General features: G+C 37.2%; 1 protein-coding gene across 1 annotated transcript in view; it reads right to left on the bottom strand.

Moving 5' to 3' along the window:
* Poxn (paired box pox-neuro) overlaps positions 1-12,668 on the bottom strand; it is a 51,538-nt gene that overhangs the window by 20,047 nt on the left and 18,823 nt on the right. The window contains exon 3 of the mRNA XM_076308491.1: positions 3,665-3,885. Within this exon, the coding sequence (XP_076164606.1) occupies positions 3,665-3,885 (221 nt within the window). The remainder of the gene's footprint in view (positions 1-3,664; positions 3,886-12,668) is intronic.

The following is a 12,668-nucleotide window of genomic DNA, read 5'->3' as shown; positions in this document are numbered from 1 at the left end:
TGTCGTAAACAATGAATTTGAATTTCAAATCGGACACGCGTTAAAACACGGCCGTGCGCTCTCCGGTGTCCCACGGGGGGTATGTATTCACTTTTCTCATAAGAGCGAGTCTAAAGACCTGTAAGTGCTTCTAATTCGAGCCGTTTTCGGTCGAACGATCGTCTTTACGATCGCGATGTCCTGTGATCGTTCTCTGACCGGCGTCGTTCCGCGTCGGTACTCGACGCTGCCACCGATAATTCCGCGCGACAGCGAGGCCGCGACCAAGAAAACCCGTGCAAAGCCATGAAATTATGCAAATGCATGGCCGCTGCAAGGTGTTTGGATAATTGCGTACACTGTCGGCTCGCGCAGCCCTTACTTAAAATCACATCAGCGCCACTTCGGCCCAATGACTTCGAGGCTCGTCCTCTCTCTCTCTCTCTTTCTCTGTCTCTTTTACTCGTACTCGTTCCCTTCTTCCTCACTGTCTCTTTCTCTCTCTTTCACGTCAGGGTCACCGCCCCATAACGCACACGTCCTTCCTCCGTTTATTACGCTTTTTGTCGCTCACACGTAGTGGCAATCCTAATTGCGACTCGATAGGAAGGGGTAGAAACGACCCGCGTCGATTTCCGTCTTCGGTGCCTTCATTTTCTATGGCGCCATCCTGTTCCTAACCTCTTCAGAGGTACACGAGTCGTCCCTTTTTAAACGTTTCACTCTCTTATCGAGAGAATTTATGCGCGAGGAGAGAATGCTCAAATGCGTTATTTGTTATTCTTTTTTTTTAATTTCCTGCGTGAAAGATCTTATGAAGGGAAAGGAAATATTTTTTAAGAAATGGACCTAACCTCTTCAGAGAAATACGTATGTGCGTACACGAATCGTTTTTTAACCTTTTTCTGGTTACCGTTTTTATATTTTACCGTGAGATTCGAATTTATGCGAACGAAAGAACGTCTGAACGATTTATTCGTTACTTTTTTCTTCATTTCTCGCGCGAAATATCAGCGTATGGTGGAAAATGAAGTATTAAAAAGAAATAGTCCTAACCTCTTCTGGAGAATATGCACACGTGTAAATTAATCGTTGTTTAACACTTTTATCGTGAGATTCGAATTTATATGAACGAAAGAACATTCAGACGCGTTATTTGTTACTTTTTTCTTAATTTCTCGCGTGAAATATCACCGTACGGTGGAAAATGAAGTATTAAAAAGAAATATTCCTAACCTCTTTGGGAGAATATACACACGTGTAAACGAATCGTTGTTTAACAATTTTATCGTGAGATTCGAATTTATGCGAACGAAAAAATGTTCAGACGCATAAATTTATGATCATTTGTTACTTTTTCTCAATTTATTGTGTAAAATATCACACTGTGCCACGGAACGAAATATTTTGAAGAAATGGTAGAAAGAAAAATGGTTTACACGTGTGCCTTCGAGCAATGTAACCCGAATTTTTCATAAAAAAACGTTTACGCTTCGCACATTTTCAAACTTACGTGGGAAGTTAATTAGTTTTAAGGAACGGTCGGATGGAAAATAAATTGGTCGTTACGTACGCCTCCGAGCAATATATTCGCATATTCTCAATGGTGTGTGGGAAATGAAATATTTTCAAGGAACGCCAGGGAGGGAAATGGTTGTTACGTGTGCCTTTGAGCAATGTAATCCAATTTTTCAAGTAACGTTCCACGATGTTCGCGTACGCTTCGCACGTTTTCAAACGTATATGAGAAATTAAATAGTTTGAAGAAATGGTAGGGGAGAAAATAAATTGTTCGTCGGGTAATTCAATTCTTCGAGAAACGTTGCACCATGATCGTGTGTAGGAAATTGAACATTTTGTAAAAACGATAAGAGGGAAAATAAATAAAATAAATTATACGGACCCATTGAGTAAAACAGATATAATACTATCTTTAAAATTATTTCTACACCTAGCAGTAATGTATTCTGCAATTTCTTCATCGTGGTTAAAATATCATCGTTTAATTTGTCAACGAACGCTGATAATTAAATTCTTCGGTATTATTTTGAATTTTTATTTACTTCGAGCGAAATAATTTCGTTCCCGAAGGGGTCAAGGAGTGTCGTGGAGCTTACGTGAAAATATGGTATAGTAAATTCGTAAGTATATGTGACAATGTAGAAAGTCGTAAACATTATCGGCATATGAATCAGCAGGTATAGGTTGTTTGTAACAATAAGGGCCCAAAATCAGGGAATATAATACCACTCGTTACGTTGGTAAAAAATGTTACATAAACTCAGGCCCGTAAATGTCTCCTTTCTACAGACCTTGAAACTTGTACATTAGTGGAAAGATTCCAGTGTTCGAGTAAGTTACCAAGCGTGTAAACATTGTTCGATATCGCTCGTCTATAAGATAGTGAAAATTATCCAATGTAAATAGTCGAAGTTGTAATGTAATGTAAAATGTCGGTATTGGTTAAGTTTAAAATGCTTTAAACAATTCTTAACATATGCTAATACGACACTTTTCTAGCGTTACAACAGGTAGAACATATACAGGGTCTTTCGTTTATCTCGTGTTCCTTAATATCTTCGTTACTTTTTTCAATGCAAAAACACGTGTCGGAACAAATTAAGATTTCAATTTGTTTGTTCCTTCAAGGTCGTTCTTTTCTCGACTTTTCAAGGTTGTTGAAATTGTTTGCACATTAACGTGCGTTTTTTTACAATGCAGCTCCAATGTTAATCTTAATGTCCATCGACGCGAATTCAATGATCTGTGACCTTCAAACGACCTTCAGTGAAAATATCACGCTAATAGAAAGGAGATCAGGAAGTTCAATGTTCTTCGCTTGTTTGTATGAAATTTCTACAATTTGTTGAAATGTGTATAGTTCGATTTATTTTGGGAATACTATGCACTCTTAGTTCGTAGTCACAGTACTAAGAGTACTATGTACTCTTAGTTTATAGTTATAGTAGTAAGAGTACATACTAAATTTCTACCAAAATAGAATTCTACCATAAATTTGGTAGATAAATATCGTAGTTATAGCACCAAGAGTACGTACTAAATTTCTACCAAAATAGAATTTTACCATAAATTTGGTAGATAAATATCGTAGTACTAGTACCAAGAGTACATACGAAATTTCTACCAAAATAGAATTCTACCATAAATTTGGTAGATAAATATCGTAGTTATAGTACCAAGAGTACATACGAAATTTCTACCAAAATAGAATTCTACCATAAATTTGGTAGATAAATATCGTAGTTATAGTACCAAGAGTACATACGAAATTTCTACCAAAATAGAATTCTACCATAAATTTGGTAGATAAATATCGTAGTTAGAGTACCAAGAGTACTTGTATTAATGTAAATAGTACTCTTAGTATCATAGTTCCTCGAAGTGTTCGCGATTCGGATCGATTGTACGATGTACACGCAACCTTCGTTAAATGTGAACTAGTGCTCACCTTCGTTAAATGTGAACTAGTGCTCACCTTCGTTAAATGTGAACTAGTGCTCACCTTCGTTAAATGTGAACTAGTGCTCACCTTCGTTAAATGTGAACTAGTGCTCACCTTCGTTAAATGTGAACTAGTGCTCACCTTCGTTAAATGTGAACTAGTGCTCACCTTCGTTAAATGTGAACTAGTGCTCACCTTCGTTAAATGTGAACTAGTGCTCACCTTCGTTTTACTTCCTCCGATACTTCCCGGTCGGATGCTTCCCGTTTCGTAGAATCTCGTCAGGATCTTCGATACACATCCGTGGGAGACGAGAAGCTGTCGCGAGATATCGCAAGGTCTTACACCGACCAAAGCGAGTTGCACGATCCTTCGTCGAACACAGTCGGGCAATGGTCGTCCATTAACGAAGACACCGCCCAATTGATTGACTCCCGCTTGCCCTGCAACGATAGACAATCGATTTTTTCAATTCGATTTATTCAGTTCGATTTACTTTGGGAATACTATGTACTCTTAGTTCGTAGTCATAGTACTAAGGAATACTTTGGGAATACTATGTACTCTTAGTTCGTAGTTATAGTATTAAGAGTACTATATACTCTTAGTTCGTAGTTATAGTATTAAGAGTACTATGTACTCTTAGTTCGTAGTTATGATACTAAGAGTACCATGTACTCTTAGTTCGTAGTTATAGTACTAAGATTACTATGTACTCTTAGTTCATAGTTGCTTGTATCCAGGATGTCTGTTTTATCTTGACAAGGTGGAATGTCTCACGAACAACCGATGGTTGGTATTGAAAAAAATATTCTCACGAATGTCGTTCAGTATGGAAGAAAATGAAAAAATGATTTATACTGTACAATGTTCTTCTCCGTGACAATTAATTTTTTTTCGGTTCTTCGAGAGACATTCCACCTTATCGAAATGAGACAAATATGTAACATCGACTCTGTCAGCCAACTTTTAGTTAATTCTTCGAATTACCAGTGCATTCAAATAAGGATATTTTAATGCAAATATCTGGATACGAGGAGGTGAAAATATTGTATTTTTGTTTACTCAAGCTATAGATGCACTCACAAAAAATATTGGAAAATTATTCATCTTGTGTTACAAAGAACGTATACGTATCGAACTATATTCAATTTATAGTTCTTTTTTTAAATATAGGTCAATGTCGTACCAATTTCTTGGTTATTAACGACGTTGACGTTAAGATGTTATATTATTTCAACGACCATCTTCCATGTTGGTTTCTTTAACGAATTTAGAACCTTACGTTCTGGTGTAAATTCTATTTCATATTTATTGCATTTCCTATTTACAGTATACAAACCGTAACAATGTCAGAAACTTTGCAATATCAGAATACAATTATTCCCTTCCCATTTCTTCAAATAATTACAATACAACGTAATAACAATTTTACAATGTGTGAGTCGCTCAACCGGTTCGTCAGAATTATTTTTACCGTAAATTGTATATTTTCTCTGCGTTTCGATCTAAACAATTCGGTAAATTTCTACCAAAATAGAATTCTACGATAAATTTCTTAAAATGAAAATTTCTCAAAACTCTTAACGTTCAAATTTCGAACGAACGTGTTTCGATTCTTTAACCACGGATTCTTCTCGTAATTGCAACGAAGAGGGCTCGACGAACGAGCGTGTACCACGAGGTTTTCTAAATTAAATGATTAGCGGCGAGTAACGAAATGATTGAAGGTATTGCCGAAACGCAGGTGTGTTTTTTCGTCCGATCGTTTTCGAGCACGTGAAACACGGAAATAGGAATAATCTGCTAATAACGCGTATAAGGTTTAGGGCGGAGCGGAGGGCAGATGCTTTTTCCTGCCCTCTAATAACATTGGTAAGTGGGATGTCCTCGAAAAAAGAAAAAAGAAGAAGATGAAAAAAGAAAAGAAATTGCTCGACATTCTTGCATGCGTCCCTTCGGAAAACGAAGACGTGTAATTATTTCCTGTTCCGCCGGCGGATGTCGATGAACAGAAAGAGAAACGGCGATGCCCTGGACGAAATTGTTTTCCGCTAATTTTCAGACGTTTCTTCGATGCCTGGAATTACGGTTTTTAACAATTTTTCACGCACTCATCGCGAAAGAAAATTACCGGTGATTCCGTTCTCTCCTCCTCGATTTTTGTTAGCGATCATTCGCCTCGCTACTTTTCAACGCATATCTGCCATTTTGCGTCACGTTTGCACGCAACTGACCAATAAATAATGAATTTTATATACTCGGATGTTTAATAGTTTTATAACTATTATAAAATCATCGTGACCATTATTTCTACTTTTTTCCAACGTGATCGATACTTGCTTAATAAAGTTTTGCGTCGCGTTTGCGCGAACGTGTCCGATAAATATACAATTTTATAAATTTATGTTCGACGTACATAAAATCGGAATAATTATTATTTTCATTTGGATCGATGCTTTCGGTCAATTGGATAAAGAAATTTGAATGTTTCGATGTTTGGTATTTTTTAAAATTTGAATAGTTATTATTTTCTCGTTAATCGATGTTTCTGTTTTTATTTAAATTTCTACGTAGAATTTGTCGACACGGGAATTGTTTAAAGAAATTTTGACACTGTTCATACAGACGATATTTTTCATTTTTAAATTATCCGAATTGTATCATTCAGTTTCTGTGTCCAAATCGTGAAACGAGTTTGCCAAGAATCCAGTATTAAGAAATTATTCTAATAATCGCATTAATTTCCTCTACGCGCAATTGGGATAGAATTAGTTCGTTTGGTTATAACGTTAATAGTATGTATTTAGCGCGCACACCGTATAATTTTACAATCTAGGATATTACCATAAAATTGCATAATTTTCTACAGGAAGTCTAATAGCTGCCAATTGCTCACGGTAAACAAATAGAACTTGATGACGTTTAATATTGGTACATACGATGGGAAGGACTTCGATGTGAATTTTTATTCAAAGTTGCTCAATGTTCGTCGATTTTCAATTCGATTTTATCCACTTCGGTCGAAAATTATTCACGTTCTATTCTTTATATTTCATCTTGTTCTTTTAACGCGTATTACGGAACGGAGGAGAGAATTTAGTGATCGATAAAAGTGTCGCGCGATCCAAGATCAAAAGAAGTGTATTAGGCCCTTTGGCCAATAAACGTTTAGAACATCGTGTCGCATAAAATTGATTTCACGGCTGAAAATTCGATTGATCTTTCGAAATGCTCCATGATCGAGCAGCTGCTCACTATACTCAATAAAATAAAATTAACGCGGGACAACTGTTTCTCGTAATTCTTTCGATTCGTTTCGATATTCTCACAGCCACGTAGCTAAGCGTAGAAGTAATTCGATAGCAAAACTCAGAATAACTTAATTTTCTAAACGAACACTTTTTCTAAGTCTGTTATTCTTCTTTTATCTGCGTTTTATAGGATACAATAAAAATAGAAGGTTTTAAAAACGTTCACACGAAACCACACACGTGGTACACTAACCTACATATCTTGTAAAAAGATTAGAAAATCGAAAAGAAAATTCCTATGGGAGCAAAAAATTCCTTCAGCAAGGATTCGAAAATGGATATTAAAATTTTATGAAAATATCTTATGAAAATAACAATAGATTACTTAAAATAATAAACCACGACTGGTCAATTGTCGTATCAACTTCGTTACCTTCAGTTTCGATAAATGTGGTTACACTTCACCGAGTAAACATCGACGATAACTTCAAAGTTACGTATCCCAAAAAACGATGAACCGAAAAGAAAATTCCTATGGTAGCAAAAAATTCCTTCAGCAAGGATTCCAAAATTGATACTAAAATTTTATGAAAATAACAATAGATTACTTAAAATAGTAAACCACGACTGGTCAATTGTCGTATCAACTTCGTTACCTTCAGTTTCGATAAATGCGGTTACACTTCACCGAGTAAACATCGTCGATAACTTCAAAGTTAAGTCTACATCTGAAATCTGTTATCCTCAATTCTTCAATCCCCGTCAGCTGAGCTAAACTCGATCGAAAAGTGATCGTCGAGTGTTCTTCTCGCGAGCGAAATCATTTCCAGAGAAAATGTCTGGATAAGCTGCGAATCGTTTAACCGATCGGATATTAATGTAAACATTGGTGTCTCGTCTCATTGAACGGACTACACTAGATCTATTTATTCACGGGAAGCGCCCTCGGGAGCCGATCACAGAAATTTCCATGAAATTTCGTTCCCCCGTAATAATTATGCCGTTAAGTAATCGTCGGCTACCGAAACGATTCGAGAATTAGGGGACTTCTCGCGGCTGGAGAGCCACCGTTGAGGATTTATGGGAGAGTTAATATCCCTCGCTGATCCCACGGACGAACCATCATCCTCCTCCTCCTCCTCTTCCTCCACCTTATTCACCTTCTCCTCCTCCTCCTCCTCGGTCTTTTTCACTTCACGGAAGCTGATCGCGCGCGTTGCGCTCGTCGCGAAGACGACGCGCCGAAAGTGGCGTAACTCAAATTTTATTCCGTGGTTTAATGCCCGGCGGCCACGGAACCATCTGGCCGTACCATTTCGAACGGCGCGGATATAAAATTGGTGATCGAGTGACGTTTTTATTCCGAGCATTACGATTTTACGATTCACAAAGCATGGGTGCCGGTCGCAACATCGTCGCGTACCACCGCCCGGCTCGATTTCACGCTACGCCGGCGAAAAATTCGAGAAACTTCGCGCTATTAGGCTTTTATCGAGTCCCCGTACACCGGACGGTCTCAAGTGTCGCGCGCATTAAATTCGACGAGTCGAGAAAGTGCTCGCGAAGATACACCGTGGATGTCGTTCGTCGTTAACGACTTCTCGGGTCCATGTTGACCCGGCTGGTTCTCGCGGTACCGGGTTGTCCAAGATCGAGTTCTCGAAGAAACTTTTTTTTTTAGATTGTATAGGTTCATCGAAAATATTATTTGTGAATTATTAGATATTTGTTCGCGGGAAAGTTTCTTCAGTTTTAGAGCGCTCTTCGGGTCTTTTTCGACCCGGAGTGTTCTTACGATAGGTGCGAAATTCTATCGAGAATATTATTTGTGAATTATTAGATATTTATTAACGAGAAAGTCTCATTGACCATTAACGCGCCCTTTGGGTCTATTCCGACCCACCATGTCCTCATAATATCGGGTTGTCGCGAACGAACCGATCGAGTTCGAGAAGAAACTTTCAATTTTTTTTTTAGATTCGGTCTATCGAGAATATTGTTCGCGAATTATTGAACATTTGTTCGCGAGAAAGTATCTTGCAAATATACCGGTGGAATTCTTGAAGAAACTTTCATTCTAAGTTTATGGAAAATATTATTTGTGAATTATTGGGTATCTGTTCGCGAGAAAGTTTCTTCACTGTTAGAGCACTCTTCGGGTCTTTTTCGACCCAGAACGACCTTACGATAAGTGCGAAATTCTTGCAAATATACCGGTTGAATTCTCGAAGAAACTTTCAACGATTGTATAGGTTTATCGAAAATATAATTTGTGAATTATTAGATATTTATTCGCGAGAAAGTTTCTTCACTGTTAGATCGCCTTCGGGTCTTTTCCGACCCAGAGCGTTCTTACGATAAGTGCAAAATTCTTGCAAATATACCTCGTTGAGTTCTCGAAGAAACTTTCAACGATTGTATAGGTTTATCGAAAATATTATTTGTGAATTATTAGATATTTATTGACGAGGAAGTCTCATTGACCATTAACGCGTCCATTGGGTCTATTTCGACCCACCATCTCCTCACGAGATCGGATTGTTGCAAATATATCGGTCGATGTTCCGAAGGAACTTCCAACGATTAGATATTTATCGAAAATATTATTCACAAATGAAAACTTTGATCATTTTGTAATAAATACATTTGTATACTTTTCCTAGAGAAATTTATACTTTGTAGATTGCTTTTTTGTGTCGTATTGGATGCTCTGATCGAAATTTTCTGTACAGATAACCTATTTTTCTTATTTTTACTTACAGAATATTTTAATTCAGTCGTGGAATGGAATGTACACGCTTCTGTACGCGTATAGAACGTCACGATGTTTCTTAATTATTAAATCGAAAATATTAAATCGATATAATCTTCTGAAGCACTTTTTTCAACGTTTCGATCACGATTGTCGCGATCTTATCGGGAAACTTTTTCCCTAATTACGTTCATCGATTAAGAAACGATCATGGCCCTTGTCGATCATATTGAAATGTGTAATAAATATTCATAAAATTTGGGTTTAAGTACGACTTAATTAACCCATTATGTACGAACGCATTAATCCGCGAAATTTATATTTCGGTAACACTTTCTTTCCATTAAAGTTTCCGCGATACATCAGCCGTGATCAGATTTATTACTTTTATATTACAATCAGGGCCACAATACAGAAGAATTTTAACGAAACGAGAATCAGTTTAAAATATCGTACGATCCAAGACGATTATTCTCTAACTAAATTAAATTTCCGAATTTAAATACAGATTATAATTTCCAGTACTAATATAACGTTCCAATATATTTAATTCACGAAACATCGAAAGAAACGTGTTTTTTTAAGCGCTCTGGAAAACGTTTCTCCTATTTCTACGACCCTGTGTCCTCTAATATTCTGTCAAGAATTATTTACCAAAAAAAAAAAGAAGAAAACGAAGAAAAAAATACCCGAAAAATTAACAAGAACGAGAGAAACCACGTACGGTGGAGATTTGCTTCAGTGAATGATTTAAGGTTTTCCATGACAGCGGCGACAAACTTTTCGGCACGTTATTACGCGCGCATTACATCGAAAAGGGGAGAGATTCTCGCGTGTCGATCCCTCGTTATTCATCGCCGATATCCCGACAGCGAAATAACGATTTATTCGGGTTTATCGGCAATTATTATTTCGCCTCCTTAAAAATCCCGTCGCCGATCGTCGCATGTGTCTTCTTTCGCTCCTTCTCTTTCCTTCTTCTTTTCATTTTTTTTTTTATCACTCTCTCTCTCTCTCTTCATCTCCCCCCACCAATCCCCTTTAATTTTGCGCGCTACACGACAAGAAGAGCGTCGCTTCCTGTTTCAGCCTCCGAGGATCGGCCGAAATTACACGCGGCCAGAAAAGCGACAGACCGACGCGACCGCGGGCCAAATTATTATTACGGCAAAAACGAAGCAGGAAGTTGTCTCCTTATCTGTGTAAAAATCTCCGGGCGAAACGCGAAATTGCGCGAATAAATGTCGGATTCCCGCGATTCTCTTCCACCCGATGGCGAAGGTGCAAATTTATCGAGCGTGAAGATCGCTGGCCAGTTTCGGAGCGGTTGGAAGAAAAGCGTTACTTTCGACTGGGAATATTAGTAGTCGGTCGTTTGTTGTTTTCGACGAACGATAATCAAAATTGCGGTCCGTGGCCGTATTTCACCGAGTTGTCGCGCGAAGGGACAGATTTAGAAACAAGGAGTACGATCGGAAACACGCGTCTGCGTTTCATCTTTCTTTGTAGGGTGTCTTGGGAGAAAATCGAGTTAGTTTACTTATGGGGAGCGCGCGCGTACGTGTGGGTGTGTTTTTTTCATATTTTGCTAGCGATGTGTTCGATAGGTCTCTTTGAATCGAAATGTTATATATACTGTAGGTTTGAATCCACTGGTTGGTGAGTTATTCCGAAAAATAGATTCTACGTGTAAGTAATTGAATAGTTTCTTATTTTTTATCCACTTTGTATTTGATAGGTCGTTTTAAATCGAAAAGTCATACATACTGTGGTTTTTAATCCACTCGTCGATGATTTATTCCGAAAAGTAGATTCTACGTGTAAGTAATTGAATAGTTTCCTATTTTTTATCCATTTTGTATTCGATAGGTTGTTTCGAATCGAAATGTTTTATATACTGTAGGTTTGAATCCACTCGTTGGTGAATTATTCTAAAAAGTAGATTCTATGAGTACCAGAAACTTTAATGAATAATTTCTTATTTTTTGTCCATTTCGTATTCGATAGGTCGTTTCGAATCGAAAAGTTATATATACTGTAGATTTTAATCCACTCGTTGGTGAGTTATTCCGAAAAGTAGATTCTACGTGCAAATAATTGAATAGTTTCTTATTTTTTATTCGTTTCTTAGAATATTTTTTATTTTTGTATCGTTTACATTGTATACTTCGTCTATGTATACGAGAAGTTCCAGGAGGGATAGTGGGATAGTTTTTTTACATTTTTGAAAATTTATCTCTTATCCTTTTTCACTCGTATAGCTGTACCCTGTTTTTTTGAATACAGGGTGCTCCAGGAGGAATAACTTTTTCGATAAGTTTGCTAGATCGTATTGGATGAAAAGAGTCATATACATTATGAGTTTTGGTTTACTCGTTTTTGATTCATTTCGAAAAATTAATTCTATGTGTAGATATAAAGTGTAAATATAAAGTGATTCTTTAAAAGCGTACATTTAACGTTTACTGAGTTTTGCATATCGTATTCGATAAGTGTATGTAAATCCGTGTGACTAATTATATGTAAATTAATATATGAACATATTGTGGGCATAAGAAGAGGTTATTTCTTTATGTTACGCCAAGAGAATTATTATTTTCTTTAACCACGTGTTGAAGGTTCAAATCCAAACGAACAAAATCCATAATATAATAATTATATCTGTTTTTAATGCGTTGATGCTGTTTTCAATCCAGGCGAAAGAAGAGTATCTATTTACAAATTGACTCTTATCGTGAAGAATCGTAATTCTGAATAGTCAAATTCAGACACATTGGAATTGCAATCAGAGAATATTTTAACAAAAGTACGTATTTAAAAATTGACTCTTATCGTGAAGAATCTTAATCCTGAATAGTCAAACTCGGACACTTCAGAATTACAATCAGAGTGTACTTTCATTCCTGTCGCAAATCAACGGTAATCGTCCCGCGATCTAGATGAACTTCGTCCAATCAGAGATCCAAGATGGCGGTATCGGGCTAAAGGAGAGTGCGCATTTAAAAATGGACTCTTATCGTGAAGAATCGCGTACTTGGATTGCTCGTATACCAGTCGATCCCCGTGATTGATTGAATCCCCGTCGATAAGGTAGAAACAGATCGAAAAGGGGTGCGGAGGAGCCGAAGATAATAAAAAAACAAAAATAAAAGAATCTCGACGATGCATACCGACACGTAACATCGTATAGGCCCATAAAATTGCGAGGTAGAAAAATATT

Source organism: Ptiloglossa arizonensis, chromosome 4 (genome assembly GCF_051014685.1).
Source record: "Ptiloglossa arizonensis isolate GNS036 chromosome 4, iyPtiAriz1_principal, whole genome shotgun sequence".
NCBI classification, from domain to species: Eukaryota; Metazoa; Arthropoda; class Insecta; order Hymenoptera; family Colletidae; genus Ptiloglossa; species Ptiloglossa arizonensis.
Note: the sequence above shows the minus strand (reverse complement) of the source record. Positions and strands in the feature narration are given on the sequence as shown.